The 17,468-nt window shown below is 42.2% G+C and overlaps 1 protein-coding gene across 4 annotated transcripts in view; it reads left to right on the forward strand.

The window, feature by feature from the left end:
* tbc1d2 (TBC1 domain family, member 2) overlaps positions 1-17,468 on the forward strand; it is a 69,830-nt gene that overhangs the window by 17,498 nt on the left and 34,864 nt on the right. For all 4 annotated transcript variants that reach the window (XM_041186671.1, XM_041186668.1, XM_041186670.1 and 1 more), the window contains one exon: positions 5,146-5,293. In XM_041186671.1, coding sequence (XP_041042605.1) covers positions 5,146-5,293 — 148 coding nt within the window. The remainder of the gene's footprint in view (positions 1-5,145; positions 5,294-17,468) is intronic.

Genomic DNA, 17,468 nt, shown 5'->3' on the forward strand with positions numbered 1-17,468 from the left:
TTCCCTCATAAATAGTGTGGCATGTATCAATTTAAGTCTCAATTGGGAAAAAGAAACTGTGCTGTTCCAAAAATAATCTTATCATAGGGGAAATGTTTCACAATTGTGATTGTCTGAGTTACAGCAGATGTTTCCTGTCTTTTTAGAAAGTGCTTTCTGGCATTGGGCCCTGACTAAATGTTCATTCGTTTATTGTCACTATAGCCTTGACCGTTGGCATCACCTTGCTTTTTCTCTGGCTTTCTTCAAACCTCCTCCAGTCCATGTCCAAATGTCCTCCACCCATCCCATTTTCTTTTGTTTTTATGCTCAATTTCGCCTTCAGTTGTTGCCAGGAGCAGGCTGTGGGTTTTTGTTTCCAATGTTCATACTTTATTCCCTAACTGTACTTAGCCACCATTTTGATTCCTGAGCTTCAACTCTTTATCTAGCCCACTCTTTCTGTCCATGTAGTTGATTCTGAGCACCCTCTGCCAAGCCCACATTTCAAGAGCCCTTATCCTTCTCTCCTCCTCTTTCTTCAGAGCTTAGCTCTTGTATTCATCGCGTGCAACATGCCACACTGTTGTCTGTACTAGATGTCTTTTCAGCTTCATGTTTTTGGACTTCCTAACACTATTTAAGTCATAAGCCCCACCTCTTACCATAGCTAATCTAACCTGGATTTCACTCTTGGATATAAGTTTGTTGTTTATTACTGAGCCAAGGCACTTGAATTTGTCCACTGCCTCTATCTCGGGGCTTCCAATCTTGGTCTTTCCATTGCAAGTTAGAGCATCGTGTAAATGTTACAGAAGCAGAAATAAAAAAAAGATACCATCGAGGTTAGAAATCTGAAACTAAAATGAGAAAATGCAGAAATGTTTCATGAGGTTGTGTATTCAAAAGTACCTTGTCTCTTCTCTCCACACCCACTCCAACTTACAAGATATTTCTAGAACAGAAACTAACCGGTTCATGTCATTGTTAATGCACCACATGAGCCCTCTCTCACCTCTCTTCATCTCACCCTATCAACCTATCCTTCTTTTCTTCATGTACTTATCTAGCTTCTCCTTAAATGCAGAAAAGATTTACAACAGTGATTCTAGGGTTGAGGGACTTCAGTTACGTGGAGAGTGTCATAGCAGTGGATCATAGCCCCAAATCACTTACAAGCATATTGGACTTTTTTGAGGAAGACATTTTTTTTAAAAAGGACATACAAGCAAAAGCTGGCTGAGGCTGCAAAGTAACACTTGCTAGAAAATTCCTATGTGGATTACACTTGACCAACTAGTCCAGAGAGAATGGAATATCGTGCCTAAAAGGTGCCAAGGCCTACTTCAGACAGAGACACTTCAAAGGAAGAGATACAATGCAAAAATTGAACTGTAATCTCCTGTGGTTGCAGAGATAATGGAGTCTGAGTACCATCTTGGCAGAAACCATCCCCTGTTGAGTTATATCCCAGACTGTGGATATGATCTGAATTGAAAGTAAACAGCTTCTGGGCAAAAGACATGTTTGTTTTTTTCCCTTCCAGGAATACACAAGAAAAAGGACTAAAGAGCCAACCAGGGACTCTGGTCCCTGTGTACTAGTTCTGGCATTCTAGTTCTGTTGTGTTAGTGTGTGCTGTGAAGGTCACAGCTGGAGAACATCCAATTAGTCATTCTTCTGCTTGCGGGTAAAAATGTGTCTCTCTCTCTGGTTGCTCTGGAAGTGAGTCAAAAGTAAACAAAGCCACAGTCAAAAGGGGAAACAGGACAACTCCTTCAGCTAACCTGCAGAACCAAGAATCTTCAAACCAACTGCTCAACTGTCAAAGTCAGCTCTACCGGAGTCATCCAACTTAACAGCCACAGCATTTTACCAGCTACTCCTCACAGACAAGCCAAAGATTGATCTTTTAACTTTTATTTTTGAACTCACTTGTCATTTCTAATTTGTGGGTATGTGTGTTGTGTTTTTATCTTTTTTCTCCAGTTTTAGTAACTAATAAACTCACTCTTTGTTTAACTCAAGAAAGCCTGTTTAAATTAACTCCTCCTAAAACCTAAATACATTTGGACTGGGGAAAAAAGTATCCATGAGGGAAGGGATACTTTTTAAATTAACCTTGTTGCAACCAACCGAGGGGGTTGATTAAAGAAAGGGAGCCAGTTTACTCCTCCTCGCCCGGGGGCATAACAATTTGGGGGTACCTCGCCCAGTCGTAACATTAGATCAGAGAAGCCGGGGCTGTTCACCCTACAGAAGAGAATGTTGAGAGAGATCTGTTCAAAATCATGAGGGGTTCAGACAGAGGGTAGGGATAAACAGTTCCCATTGGTGGAAGGTTTGAGAATCAGATGTCACTGATTTAAGGAGATTGGCAAAAGAACCAAAGGCAACTTTTGCAGCGAGTGGTTTAGGATCTAGAATGCACTGCCCGAGAGTGTGATGGAGGTAGATCCAATTATAGCTTTCAAAAAGGACTTTGATAAGCACTTGAAGGGGAAAAGAAAATTGCAGGGCTACTGGGAAAGGGCAGGTCTGTGGGAGTAGATGAGTTGCTTTTGCAGGGAACTGGCACAGACAAGATGGGCCAAATGGCCTCCTTCAGTGCTGTAATTATTCTATAATTCTATTCTATGATTCTATCTGTACTATTCACCTCAACTACCCCATGTAGTAGCCAGATCCATATTCTCACCCCTCTCTGGGTAGAGAAGATTCTCCTGAATTCATTATTAGATTCATCAGTGACTACTTTATTTTTATGTTTTGGTCTTGTCCGCAAGTGGAGATGTCGTTTTTCGGGTACCTTATCAAATCCTTTCATTGTCTTGAAGGTCCCAAGTCAGTCATTCCTCATTCTTCTCTTTTCTAGAGAAAATGGCCACAAGTTGTTCAGTTTTCTTGGTGGGTTTGGTCTCATATTTTGAGTATCACTCTAGGTTGCATGGCTGGAGGTTGTTTCAGCCATAGGGAAGGACAAGACCATGGAAGGATTTGAAAACAAGGGTGACAATTTTTAAATTGGAGGGCTGTCAGAGTGGGAGCCAATGTAGGTCAGTGAATACAGCGGCTGACAAGTGAATGGGTCTCTGTGTGAATTAGGATACGGGCTGCGGAATTTTGGATGAGCTCAGTTTTAAATGGGGTGGAATGTTGGAGGCAGGGTCAGGAATCATTGGAGCTTGGAGTTAAAAAAAAGACATGGATGAGGGTTTCAGCAGGTGAAGTGAGGCAGGCTTGAAAATGGCACTTGAATTCCTAAGCTTTTTTAGTGGTTTCTGTTTTTGTTCCAAACGTTTCAGACTTCCTTCGGCCTTTCACTTTTGCTGCTGTGCATTAGCTTACATTTTTCCAGAAGCATTTTATTTATACCAGAGCCGTGTGCTTGCAGAGTCATGTGGCGATGGGGGACCCTTCTCATGTGATTCCTCATTTGTTGAGTTCTTACCTTTGCTGGCTGTTGCATGGGGAGAAGGTGCGCGAAAATGGAACTAGAGCAGGCCCTTGAATGTTCATTTTAATTAACTATATGGAAGTTGGAAGAATTTTATTGAAACACATGGGCTCTCCTCTCTGGTTCAGGGAGATCCAAGGAGTGTCTGTGAAATTATGAAGCAATTGGGGGATGGGGTAGTTTTAGATAAGATGTTTCCATTTGGGTTGGGGTGGGGGGAGACCAGAACTAAGGGGCATAAAAATAAGATAGCCTCGAATAAATTTAAGAGGGAATTCAGGAGAAACTCCTTTATCCAGAGAGTGCTGAGAATGTGGAAGTTGCTACAACAGGGAGTGGTTGAAGTGAATAGATGCATTTAGGGGGAAGCTAGATAAACACAGATATGGAAAGGAATAGAAGGATATGTTCTTGGAGTGAGATGAAGTAGGGTAGGAGGAGGCTTGTGTGGAACGTAAGGGCTCTTGTGGACCTTTTGGGCTGACTAGCCTGTAAGTCTGTGTATTGGAATTAACTGTTTTGAATGCCAAAGCATGAACTTGGCTCCTTCCTCCTTCAGGTCCCATGCCTTAAGAGGGAGTTGGCGACCGTGGACCTCCATTGGATTGGTCCATGATTATGCTTGGCAAAGTACTGCAGCTGGCTGACCAGGAAACACTCTTGCTCTTACCGCCTGCCACGGTTAATTTAGAGGCTGATACTCAGCCTATTTGACCACATAATGAAGGCAGCTTCCATGGCCATCAAGTCCTGATGTGGAACTTGAACCCGGGGCTTCTGATCCAGAGGCAGGGAGGATACCACTGCATCACAAGACCTCCTCACACCTTGGCTGCAAAATTAAAATAACAAGCCTTTACATTATGATCACAATATTCAAAGAGTATCATTTTGCTTTTTGATCCATTGACTCAACCAGCATTCTCATCTGATGCAGAAACAAGGAAGGGAATTAGGCTGCTGGGTTTTGTCAACACTGACTGGCTAATCTGAAATTCGCAGTTGTGTGATGCTATGCATTGTAGAGTCAGTGTGAGTGCATGTAATTGAAAGCACGAAGGAAAACTGGAAACAAATAACTCTGCTACCCATGTCCTAACTGGCACCAAATGCCATTAACCCATTACCCACTGTTCTCACTGACCTATATCCTTGTCAGCAATAACTCAGATTTAACACCCTTACCCTTGTGTACAAATCCCCCTGTAGCCTCATCCCCTCTTTATCTCTCTAACCTTCCCCAGGCTCCCAATCCTCAGGTCTCTGTGCTCCTCCAATTCTGTCCTCTTGTGCATCTCTGATTTTCATTGCTGAACCATTGGTGGCAGTGTTTTGAGTTACTCAGGCCTCAAGCTGTGGAATTCCCCTGCTAAACCGCTTCGCCCCTCTACCTCTCTCTCCCAGTTTAAGATGCTCTTTACAACCTACCTCTTTGGCCAAGCTTTTGACCATCTACCCTAGTACCTTGTGACTCAGTGACAAATTTTGTCTGATCATCGCTCCTGTGAAGCATCTTGGGAATTTTTCTGCATTTAAAGGCGCTATACAAATGCAGGTTTTTGTGTTGGATCTTCTTAGCATTAAAAAAAAGGTGAAACCCAAAAGCATTTGTGGCCGCAGTTTATTAACATGAGAAGAATCTGAAATTAAGGGATTGGGTAATGAAAATGTCTTTTTGCTTTTTATAAAAATCATTGATTTGTTTTCAGGCAAAAAATAGACAAGCCATGATGTACTGGTTACAGCAGTTACAGCAGAAACGCTGGGAATATGGTGAGAATCAGAATAATCTCTTTACAGATAACCCCAACATCTGCACAGAGCAGCCTGAATCACCACCAGCACTCAAAACAGAAGGTATGTCCATCTTTATCAGACTGAATGTTTCAAAACTTAGCATAAAATTTAATGCAGAAAACTGCTACGTTTTGGTAGGAAGAACAAGGAGAGGCAGTATAAAATAAAGGTACAGTCCTAAAGAGGGTGCAGGAGCAGAGGGACCTGGGGGTATATGTGCATAAATCATTGAAGATGCCAGGGCAAGTTGAGAAAGTGGTTAAAAAAGCATACCGAATCCTGGCTTTATATTTACCCCTATTAATAAAATAGGGGCAGAGAGTACAAAAGCAAGGAAGTTATGATGATAAAAGCAAAATACCGCGGATGCCGGAAATCTGAAATAAAAACAGAAAATGCTGGTAAAACTCAGCAGGTCTGGTCATATCTGTGGAGAGAGAAACAGAGTTAATGTTTTGAGTCCGTATGACTCTTCTTCAGAGTTAAAGCTTGAGCATTTTCTGAAGTTATGATAAACCCTGATGAAACCCTCAAGTGGAGCATTGTTTCCGATTCTGGGCAGGATGTGAAGGCCTTGGAGAGGGTACAGAAAAGGTTCATGAGAATGGTTCCCAGGATGAGAGACTTCAGCTATGTGAGTAGGTTGGAGAAGCTGGGGTTGTTCTCCTTGGAGAAGAGAAGGTTGGGAGGAGATGTGATAGAGGTATTCAAAATCATGAGGTGTCTGGACAAGAGTAGATAGGGGGAAACTATCCCCATTGATGGAAGGTTGAGAAGCAGAGGCCATAGATTTAAAATGATTGGCAAAAGAAGCGACGGAGACATGAGGAAAAAACCTCCTTACACTGCAAATATTTAGGATGTGGAATGCACTGCCTGAGAATGTGGTGGAGGCAGATTTAATCGTGATGCCTATAAAAGGAATTGGATAAGCCCTGAAGAGAGAAGATTTGCAGGGTTATGAAGAAATGGCTGGAGAATGGGACTAGCTAACTTGCTCTTGCAGAGAGCTGGCATGAAATTGATGGGCCAAATGGCCTCCTTCTATATTGTAGACATTCTATGATTCTAATGCGAAGTTCTTTTTAAATCCACGGCAAAACTGTAATAAAGTGAATCTCATGCTAGATTGAATAATGGCATGTGTAATGTGATTAAACAAAAGCTGCCTTGGTTCCAAGCTCTGGACTTCCCTCCCTAATCCTCTCCTCTTCTCCACCACCACTCCTTAAAACCTATCTCTTTGACCAAGCTTTCAGTTGCCTGTCGTGATATTTCCTCATGTGGCTCAGTGTCAAATTTTGTCTGGTAACTGCTCCTGTGAAGCACCTTGGGACGTTTTGCTATGCTAAAGGTGCTATATAAATGCTGACAGTAGTTTGTTGTTTCTGCAAGGTGACAGAATATCCTGCGAACTGATAGGAAAGGAGAACTATGTATTAAATTGATAATGCTTCCAAGATTAACAACTATCCTTCAAATCATAGTAGAACTCAACAATATGAATATAGGGGGCGCAAAAAACCTCACCACTGATGCTCAAAGGAAGTAAATGTAATTTGGCCAGTTTAACAATTTAAGATCTTGTATTTGCAAAGGAGCTTTCAAGCATTTGGAATGCTCCAAAATTAACTTGCAATTGTATAACACCTTTCACACTCTCAGAATATTAACAATCTCAGGATATTATTGCCACTTCATAGTCAATTAACTTTTTTTTGAAGAGTAGTCACTTATAATATAGGAAACGTGGTAGACAAATTGCAAGTTCCCGCACAATGTGATAATTACCAGATGAGTGGATGAGGGTTGAATATTGGTTAGGACACGGGGAAAGGTGCTCTGATTCTCTTTCAAATAGTGGCCATGAGATCTTTCACACCCACCCTGAGAAGGCAGACAGGGCCTTGGATAAACATCTTGTCCGAAAGACTGCACCCCTGACAGTGCTGGTAGTGGGAGCGTGGCCCTCTATTTGTGGTGTGGGGCCTTTGGTGTGGGGCTCGAATGTGTAACCTTCTGACTCAGAGGCGTGAGTACTACCAACTGAGTCACGGTTGACACGTCACTTTTTCGCAGATGTGGCAGCCGATTTGTGCACAGTGAGTGCCAACAAATGTTCTGGTGATGTTGATTGTGGGATGAATAGCAGCTGGGGTCACTCTCCTGCTCTTTGAACATCACTCGCTTATTTTTTGAATCTACCTGAACAGACAGAGTGACAGGGCCTCTGGAAATTAAACACTGCCAAGGGTCTGAAGACATTGTGTACTGAATTTTTAAGGAGTAGGAGCTATCGTACTCAATTAGGGAGCAGCCACTGAGCCTAACTGACTTTTGCTTACAATTATGATATTGGCATCAAGTAAAATTACAACAAGGTGCTGATAGAACAGATGCTTGGAAAATAATAACTATTGAATCAGTTCGCAACATTCAAAATATTTTTATATGGTCCCCACTAGCCACCGACTCTATTCATCTCCCGGCAGCTCTCTGTGGCTGCACCAGACTGTTTGCCTATTTCCATTTCTGTATCATTGCCTGTCTCAGCCCCTGTCTCAGCTTACCTGCTGCTGAAACCTTCATCCGTGCCGTTATTACCTCTAGACTCGACTATTTCAGCACACTCCTGGCTGGCTTCCCATGTTCTGCCCTCTCTAAACTTGAAGTCAACCAGAAACCGTATCCTTACTGGCACCAAGTCCTGTTCATGCATCACCCCTGTGCTTGTTGAGCTACATTGGCTCTGGGTCAAGCAACACCTTGACTTTAAAATTCTCATTCTTGTTCTTAACTTCCTCCATAATCTCTTCCCTCCCTACCTCTAATCTACACTCCCTCAGTCCTCTGAGATATCTGCATTCATCTAATTCTGGCTTTCCAATTTTAATTGCTCCACCATTTTTGATGGCTGTACTTTCAGTTACCTCGATCCTAAGATCTAGAATTCCTTCCCTAAACTTGTTTCCTCCTTTAAGACTCTTTAGAAGCCTACCTCTTTGACTAAACTTTTGGTCATCTGCTCTAATATCTCCTAATGTAGCTGGGGGTGTCAAATTTTGCTTTATATACTCCTGTGAAGCACTTTGGGACATTTTACTACATTAAAGGTGCTATATAAGTACAAGTTGCTGCAGATTCGGATGGCCTTCATGACTTTGAGAGAAAATAGCCTTTGGCAGACTTCACAGGGAATGAGGGTGAGGTAAATATTTCTGCCCATTGCACACAGCTCAGCTGGCTCTTTAGCCTTGGATTGCCAACTCTGGCTGGACATATGCCTGAAGGTTTCATCACATGACCTCCCGCCTGCAACAGACCCTTACAATCAAACAGCCTCTTTGTCTTCTCGCCCATTGCTAAAATTCTACAATAAGTAAACAAAGAAATGGTTTGAAAAGGAAATGGTTGGGTGCTTGAGGGAAATAATCATGCAGACCGACAGAATCATTACAGCACAGAAGGAGGCCATTCGGCCCATTGTGTCAGCACCAGCTCTCCAAATGAGCATTTTCCTTAATACCATTCTCCGACTCCTCCCCATAGCCCCGCACTTTCTTCTGTTTCAGATAACAATATAATTCCCTCTTGAATGCTTCGATTGAAGCTGCCTCCACCACACTATTAGGCAGTGCATTCCAGTCCTTAACCACTCACTGTGTAACAAAAGTTCTTTCTCATATCACTTTTGCTTCTTTTGCCAATCACTTTAAATCTGTGCCCTCTTGGTCTTGATCTTTTCACAAGTGGGAACAGTTTCTGCCTATCTACTCTGCCCAGGCCACTTGTGATTTTGAATTACAGGGATAGAGCGGGAGATTGGGACTGACTGGATTGCTCTACAGAGAGTTGACATAAACTCGATGGGCCGAAAGGCCACCATCTGTGCCATTATGACTCTGTGACACCAAAATGAAAACAAAAACACCTTTGGCCAAGGGTTTCTGTTCAGTTATCCTGGTTTCTTTGCTTGAAATTGGCCAAACTAGTGCAAAAGATTGCGGAATTTCAACTGCAAATTGGATTCGGCACAAACTGATTTTCTGCAATCTTTTCTGTTGCTTTAAGAAACATTGTGCTGGAAGCTGGCTGTAATAACTTGGCGTATTGGGCCGGTTTCAACAAGAAACAGATAAACTTTATTCAAGAGAGCTTTTCAGATGCCACATGCTTGAACAGGATCCTCGTCTGAAAGCCCCGCTCCTTCCGGATGACCCGTACTTGGGGGTCATTGGTCGGAGCCTCCAAGAACATCATGTGACCCCGATAGACAGTAGGAGAAGGCTACACCTTCAGTTACTACATTTCCTCCCCCTTTAGTTTTTATTGCAGTTTCAATTTCAGACAACATTTGAATATCCAACAATATATACATATATGCAACTCAGGTGATTAAAGATTAAGTCTCTGAGGTTCTTTCCTTATTCGTTTAGAGCAACGTAGCTCTACCACTTGAGGTTCTTCCACAGGATCAACATGATCAGGAACTGCAGCACTAGATGCATCATTAGAAAGTGGCAGTTCAGAGTTTGGCAACTAGACATCAGGCGTGTCTATTCTAGGTCAATCTGTCACCTCAGAAATTCATGATTCGACATTAATCACAGGCGGACTAGTAGGTTGTTAGAATGCATCTGTATCCTGGAGATGGTCCACATATTTTCAAACAATTTAGTCTTCCACTTCCACCTGGAAGGACAAGGGACCAGTTTCTGAGACAATTGTTCCAGGAACCCAACAAGGTCCACTTCCAAAAATCCGCACAAAAACTGTGTCTCCTACACTAAATCTTTGAGCTTTGTTAAGAATATTGTGATTCAATTTTTGATTATTCTGATTCTTCTGTACCTTCCCCTCTAAGTTTAGACACACCAGACTTAACCTTGTACATAGGCGGCGTTTCATCAATAATTCAGATGGTGTGGAACATGAAGGCAGTCGAATGAGGTGTCGTACAATAACTGAGAAAAAAGCAGGAAAGGCGAGTTTCTCAAGTACCTTCTGATAACCTCTTCATTCCAGATTTGAAAGTTTGCACAGCTCTCTCAGCTAAATCATTTGATGAGGGATGGTAAGGGGCTGTTTTAATATGTGATTCCATCTAAATTCATGAATTTCTGAAACATTGTACTGGTAATGACTGTACCATTATCAGAAATTATGCAGCTTTTCAATAGCTGTGCTCGATGTTGGCAATCTGACTTCATACGCATCCATCCATTTAGAATGTGCATCTACGATCAATTAAAAACATGGTACCTAAGAATGGTCCTACATAATCAATACATAGTCTAACTCAGGTTGACCAGGCTACTCCCACAGATGCAGTGGAGCTGAAACAGGCAACTTCTGTTGTTGCTGATAATGGAGATAGTGCTTGACCATGCTTTCAATGTCACAGTCAATGCCTGGTCACCAGACGTACCTTCACGCAAGCATTTTCAGCTTTGATATGCCTGAATGTGCACAGTGAAGCTTCCTTGCGAAGGGACGACAACTCTTGATCCCCACAACAAGATTCCATCTTGACAACTTAACTCTATTTTTCGGGCATGGAATGGTCTCATCTCCTCAGACACTAATGAATTCGACCACCCTTGCAATACAAGGTCTCTGACTTTTGACAAAATTGGATCTCTTATTTGTCCAATTTCTAATTTGCTATGCACACAGGTGAAGGATCCAAGAAAACCAGCACAAGCACAACTTCCTGTGGCACTGGAGCATGTACAATGTTATCTAGTAATGGGAGACAACTGAGCACATCCATATGTGCAATATGTAAGCCAGGACTGTGCAAAAAGGTATACTCATATGCAGATAATATCAAAGCTCAACGTTGTATTCTTGCTGATGCTATTGGCGGAATGGCCTTATCCTCAATGAATAAACCCATTAATGGTTTATGGTCCGACACAACGGTGAAATGTCATCCATCTAGGTACTGGTGGAATTTCGTCACGCTGAACACCACCAATAAACCTTCCTTTTCTAATTAAGAATAACCCTTCTCGGCTGTGGAGCGGGTTCTCGAGACATAGTCAATTGGCCTTTCTGATCCATCTTCCACTCTGTGATAACATAGCTCCTACACCATAAGGAGAAGCATCACATGTGTTATGACATGGCAGATGATGTGTGCCAGGCAGACCAAATCCGCAAGGGGAACTTGGTCATGCTATCACAACAGTTTTGCAATTTGTATTTATTATGAGAAGATATGGGCACTGATTTCAGAAGTAATGAGTCCACTAAGACCTTTAGGGATTTAAAAAATTATATTAAAATATTTATTAACAAAAGAAAACATTTCAATCACATCCGTAAGACCACAATTACTTAATACTATAACAAATCCTAAAATTCCTAATTAACCTGAGTCTAACTTACACACCCCCTTTAAGGCAACAGTCCAAAATAGATTTTAGATTTATAAAAACAAGCCAGCAAATCACCACAGTATCCACTTGACAGTGGAATTCCAAAAGCTTGTCTCCAGCTTTATTTACTGGACACAGCAAACTTGTGCACAAATGGCTGGAGGCTTCCGAAAAGTTGTTTCACAAACTCCTGTTAGATCTTACATGGCCCCCCAACAAAGCATTTCATTTTCTTTTATATATGTTTCTCTCACTGTAATATGTAAATTCCATTGTTCCATATGCCTTTGGAACTTTACCTTTCCCATAATATAAAAATCTTTCATGTTGCCAATATTGTCAATGAGCAAGAGTGCTACCCACTGAGTCATAGCAGACACTACCCTCATTTGAGTCATGTTTGGGAATGACTAGCTTGTTTTGACATGCAGGTTGCTTATTAAAGTTATTTGACGTTTGTTTAGAAGCCAGTATGAAACCTGTCAATCTTGTTCCACTCTGGAAGAGATAGTGAGTCAGAATACTGGGAGTTATACCCTAATACTGACTGACTTCATCTATGATCTGTTGTGGCTTTCTTTGCCAAAAGCTGACATCATGTAATTTTATCAAGGGAGATGGACCTTTTACCTTCTGTTTTCCATATGATGTGAAAGTCAAATAATTAAGAGACATTTGCAACTGTCCCTTGGAAAATTTGGGACATGTCCTAATTAGCCATTGCATCATATAGTAAAATTGAACTTGGTGGGTGGGAGTAATATCTGTGTTTTTTATGTCATCACCCAAATTGCCATTGTGGCTGGCTGTCCCTGGGTTCAAGGATGACGTCCACTCAGGAATGTGGGTTTCTGCCATGGGTCTTCATGTGACTGAACAGGCCACTTCTCGATCCTCAGACCTTTGGGAAGATGGGGCAGGACGTGCCACAAGGTACTAGAATCCGCAGTGCAGGATTTCCATCCTTTCCTTTCCTTCTGTGCTGTTGCTCTGCCTCATCATTAAGAGATTTGGACTGGATGAACAAAGTTGTCGCCATTTTGGTCAATTGGTAGCGAGCTCCTCCCTATTGTACGGAAAGAATTACTCTGGAGCTGAACAGGATTTGTGACAGCATTCTCTTTTATGTGATTGTCAGGTTTGCTGTCAATGGGCATTGTAAAAAATTAGTTTTTCTTCTTTTCTGTGAGGGTTGAATGAGATTTTCTTAAAATATTCAGTTTGTGGCTGAGGTCCATAGGTTTCATTTAGCCCAGAGACATTTCAAATCCATCTGTGCAAAACCACATTCTTGATGCTAAATAGCCATTTGCCTCTCTTCCTTGTGTTGTGTCTAACAGTAATATAGTGAACAAAGTGAGTATTGACATCACTGTTGGCCAATGAGTTGTATTCTGTCAGTCAACCAGCTGGAGAATGGGCAGGACATGCAGCAAGACTCACAGCCAACAGTCTATCTTATAGCAAACAAAATCCATTTACTCAGTGAACAGTCTGTTGTAAACAGCTCACAACAGCAAACAGTCCAGAGTCTTACTCAGCAAACTGAGCCTGTACACACTACAGCAAAGTCTCCCAATAAAGGCAGGATTATTTCTCCAGTAAAATGAATGGAGGCTGTAACATCATACAAATTCCACATGTAAAATTAGTCCTCGGTGCACACAGCACTGTGGGCTCAATACTTAATTGACAGGCCAATTAGCCAATCATCTCCACACTGGATGGGACATGTGCTCTGATACACAGCCTTCAGTTAAAAGGAGTTTGCATTCAGTTAACAAATGGATTTGAATTTGGCAGCCGAGGGAGCAGTCCCTGGAATTGCAAATTGTTTCTGTCTGTAAGTATGTATTTGATTGGCAGCTCTATTTCAGCTTGAGATAAGTGCTTGAGTTCCTGTTTGTTTTTGATCAAGCTTCAAAGGGTTTTGGAAATATATTTCTGTCTTGTTTCAATCCAGCTGTCCTTCAGAAGCCACCAGAAAGTAAGAGATAGGCAGGATGAACAATGGGAGGTTGGCAGATAACTCTTGTCTGCTTCTTGGGGATGTAATTGCATTTTCCTAGTCAAGAAGGAATATTTAAGATAAGATAATTACTATTTTTCTTTTTGCCTCACTACTATTTACTGATTATATGACTTCCTTTTCAAAGAAAAGTATACAGGATCTTGCACTTTATGAACAAAAGCTTAGAATACAAAACCAAGAAAGAAAGGCTGAACATTTATAGGACACAAGTTAGACATCAGTAGGAGTAACATGGCCAATTCTGGGCATCACAATTTAGGAAGGATGTCAGGACTTGGAGAGGGTGCAGAGGAGATTTACCATAATTTTATTTTATCCGTTCATGGCATGTGACCAAGGTCAACATTTGGTGCCTATCCCTAATTGCCCTTGACAAGGTGGTGGTGAGCTGCCTTCTTGAACAGCTGTAGTCCATATGGAGTAGGTGCACCCACAGCGCTGTTAGGGAGAGAATTTCAGGGTTTTGACTCAGTGACAGTGAAGGAACGATGATATATTTCCAAGTCAGGATGTTGAGTGACTTGGAGGAGAAGCTGCAGGTAGCGGTGTTCCCATGCACCTGCTGCCCTCGATCTTCTAGGTGGTGGAGGTTTGGAGGGTGGTGTTGAAGGTCCCTAAGTGAGTTGTTGCAGTGCATCTTATAGATGGTACACACTGCTGCCACTATGCACCAGTGGTGGAGGGAGTGAATGTTTTCAGGTTGTCGATGGGGTGCCGATCAATTGGGCTGCTTTGTCTTGGATGATGTTGAGCTTCTTGAGAGTTGTTGGAGCTGCACTCATCCAGGCAAGTGGAGAATATTCCATCACACTCCTGACTTGTACCCTGTAGATGGTGGACAGGCTTTGGGAAGTCAGGAGGTGAGTTATGCATTGCAGAATCCCCAGCCTCTGACCTGCTCTTATAGCTACAGTATTTATATGGCTAGTCCAGTTCAGTTTCTGCTCAATGATAACCCCCTGGATGATAATGGTGAGGGATTCAGTGATAGTACTATTGTTGAATGTTAAAGGGAGATTGTTGGATTCTCATTTGTTGGAGGTGGCCATTTCCTGGCACTTGTGTGGCACAAATGTTATTTGCCATTATCAGCCCACACCTAAATATTGCCTAGCTCTTGCGGCAAGCAGGAGTGGACTGTTTCGTTATCTGAGGAATTGCAAATGATACTGAATATTTTGCAATCATCAGCAAACATCCCCACTTCTGACCTAATTGTGGAAGGAATGTCATTGATGAAGCAGCTGAAGATGGTTGGGCCTAGGACACTACCCTGAGGAACACCTGCAGTGATGTCTTAGAGCTGAGATAATTGACCTTCAACAACCACAACCGTCTTCCTTAGTATTAGGTATGACTCCAACCAGTGGAGGGTTTCCCCCTGATTCCCATTGACTCCAACTTCCTCAATGCCACGTTCCGTCAAATGCTGCCTTGATAACGAGGGTAGTCACTCTCAACTAACTTCTGCTAGTTAGCTATTTTGCCCAAGTTTGGACCAAGGCTATACTGAGATCTGGAACCAAGTGGCCCAAACTGAGCAATTGCTGTGTAAAAGCTCCTTAATCACACTGTCAATGACACCTGATGATTGAGAGTAGACTGATAGAGTGGTGATTGGCCGGGTTGCATTTGTTCTGCTTTTTGTGGACAGGACATAGCTGGGCAAATTTCCACATTGTCAGCTAGATGCCAGTGTTGTAACTGTATTGGAACAGCCTGGTTAGGGGCACGGCAAGTTCTGGAGCACAAGCCTTCAGTACTACAATCGGGAGGTTGTTGGGGCTTATAGCCTTTGTGGGATCTCCAGCTATTTCTGGATATCACATGGAGTAAATTGAATTGGCTGAAGACTGGCATCTGTGATGACGGAATTGATTGTGGGATTGCTTAGGTTTGTCAATAACGTGCTACTTCCACTGTTTAGCGTGCAAGTAGTCCTGTGTTATTGCTTCACCTGGTTGGCATGTCATTTTTAGGTATGCCTCTTGCTGCTCTTGGCATGCTCTCCTGCACTCCTCATTGAACCATGCTTGGTCCCATGGCTTGATAGTAATGACAGAGTGAGGGATATGCCAGGAATGAGGTTACAGATTGTGGTTGAATACAATTCTTCTGCTGCTGGTGGCCCACAGCACCTCATGGATGCCTAGCTTTGAGTTGCTGGATTTGTTCTAAATCTATCTCGTTTAGTATGACTGCCGTGACTGACACGATGGAGGGCATCCTCAGTGTGAAGACAGGAATTTGCCTCCACAAAGACTGTGCAGTGGCCACTCCAGCCAATACGGTCACGGACAGATGCATCTGCGACGGGTAGATTGTTGAGGTGGTTTTCTCACCATCTGTTACGTTTTGAAGTACAGGCGGATTTATTTTCAGAAAAGGAAGTGGCACTGTAACTGCATAAAAACAGATCCATTGTTGACCATCAGAATAAAAGAGAACCAGAATTGAGGTGCTGAACTATAAATACGTTTGGACATCTAGTAAGTTAGTGCAAGCAGAATGTGTTCAATGCTAACATTAGTGCAAACTGTATTAACATATTAACAACACTAAGCTACATTATTTTTCCTATTCATAACTTGCAGTTTTGTTCTTTTATGCTGGATGTCTTCCTTGCATCAGTACATTACCAGCTATGGCTCACTGGGTAACACTCTTGCCCCTGAGTTCGAAGTTGTGGGTTCAAGACGCATTTCAGATATGTGACCCCAAAGTCTAACCTGACACTCCAGTGTCATACTGAGAGTGTGCTGCACTGTTAGAGATGCCATCTTTTAGATGAACTGTTAAACTGAGGCCCTGTCTGCTTTGTCAGGTGGATAGGAAAGCTCCCATGGCCATTTTTTTTGAAGAAATGCAGGGGAGTTTTCCCCGGTATCCTGGGGCCAATATTTCTCCTTCAACCAACATCACCAAACCAGATTATCTGTGATCATCACCATGTTACTGCTTGTGGGATCTTACTGTGTGCAAATTGGCTGCAGTGTTTCCTACATTACAATGGTGACTACACCTCAAAAGTGGGCTTGGTGTGGCATAAACACTGGCATGAAGCTGTTGGGCTGAACAGCCTGTTTCTGGGTTATAAATACTATGCATTAATTTATTGGCTGTAAAGTGCTTTGCAATACACTGAAGTTGTGAAAGATGCTATATAAATGCAAGATTTTAAAAAATATACATTGGGTATCAACCTACCCACTGGAATGACCCCTGTATGCGGATGTTCAGAAGCAGTATCTACAGTGACCCTAATGGTAGCGTCTATCCAGTACACTAGAATGCCGTCTTCATACCCCAAGTACCCAGGACGTTTCTAAATTTACAGATGACACCAAATTGGGGAGGATAGTCAGTACTGAAGAGGTCAGCAACGCAGTATAGGAGAACATTAATAAACTTGCAGAATGGACAAATAATTAGCCAATGAAGTTCAACACAGATAAACATGAGGTAGTACAGTTTGGTAGGAAGAATAGAGAGGTCACTTATTACTTGGAGGGTATTGGATCCTAGTCACCAGTTTGTTGGATCCTGTTCGCACGCTTGTTGTAAGGGGTGGCCGATTTGGTAATAATGATAGAGTTGAATAGCAGATACTTCATAAGTAGAAACTTTGTCTATTTACAAAGATACTCAGCAGCAACTAAACAAGTGCTTACACTTCAAACTCTATCTCTACACTACTACTAACTACAGACTATTAACTACAGAGGAAGCCTGCACTCCTCTGCTATTGAATACTAAGATCATATGATCTTCCATTATAAATTTCTTCTTAAAGGTATATTACACATCAGATTACCTCTCC

Source organism: Carcharodon carcharias, chromosome 4, assembly GCF_017639515.1.
Source record: "Carcharodon carcharias isolate sCarCar2 chromosome 4, sCarCar2.pri, whole genome shotgun sequence".
In the NCBI taxonomy this organism is placed as follows: Eukaryota; Metazoa; Chordata; class Chondrichthyes; order Lamniformes; family Lamnidae; genus Carcharodon; species Carcharodon carcharias.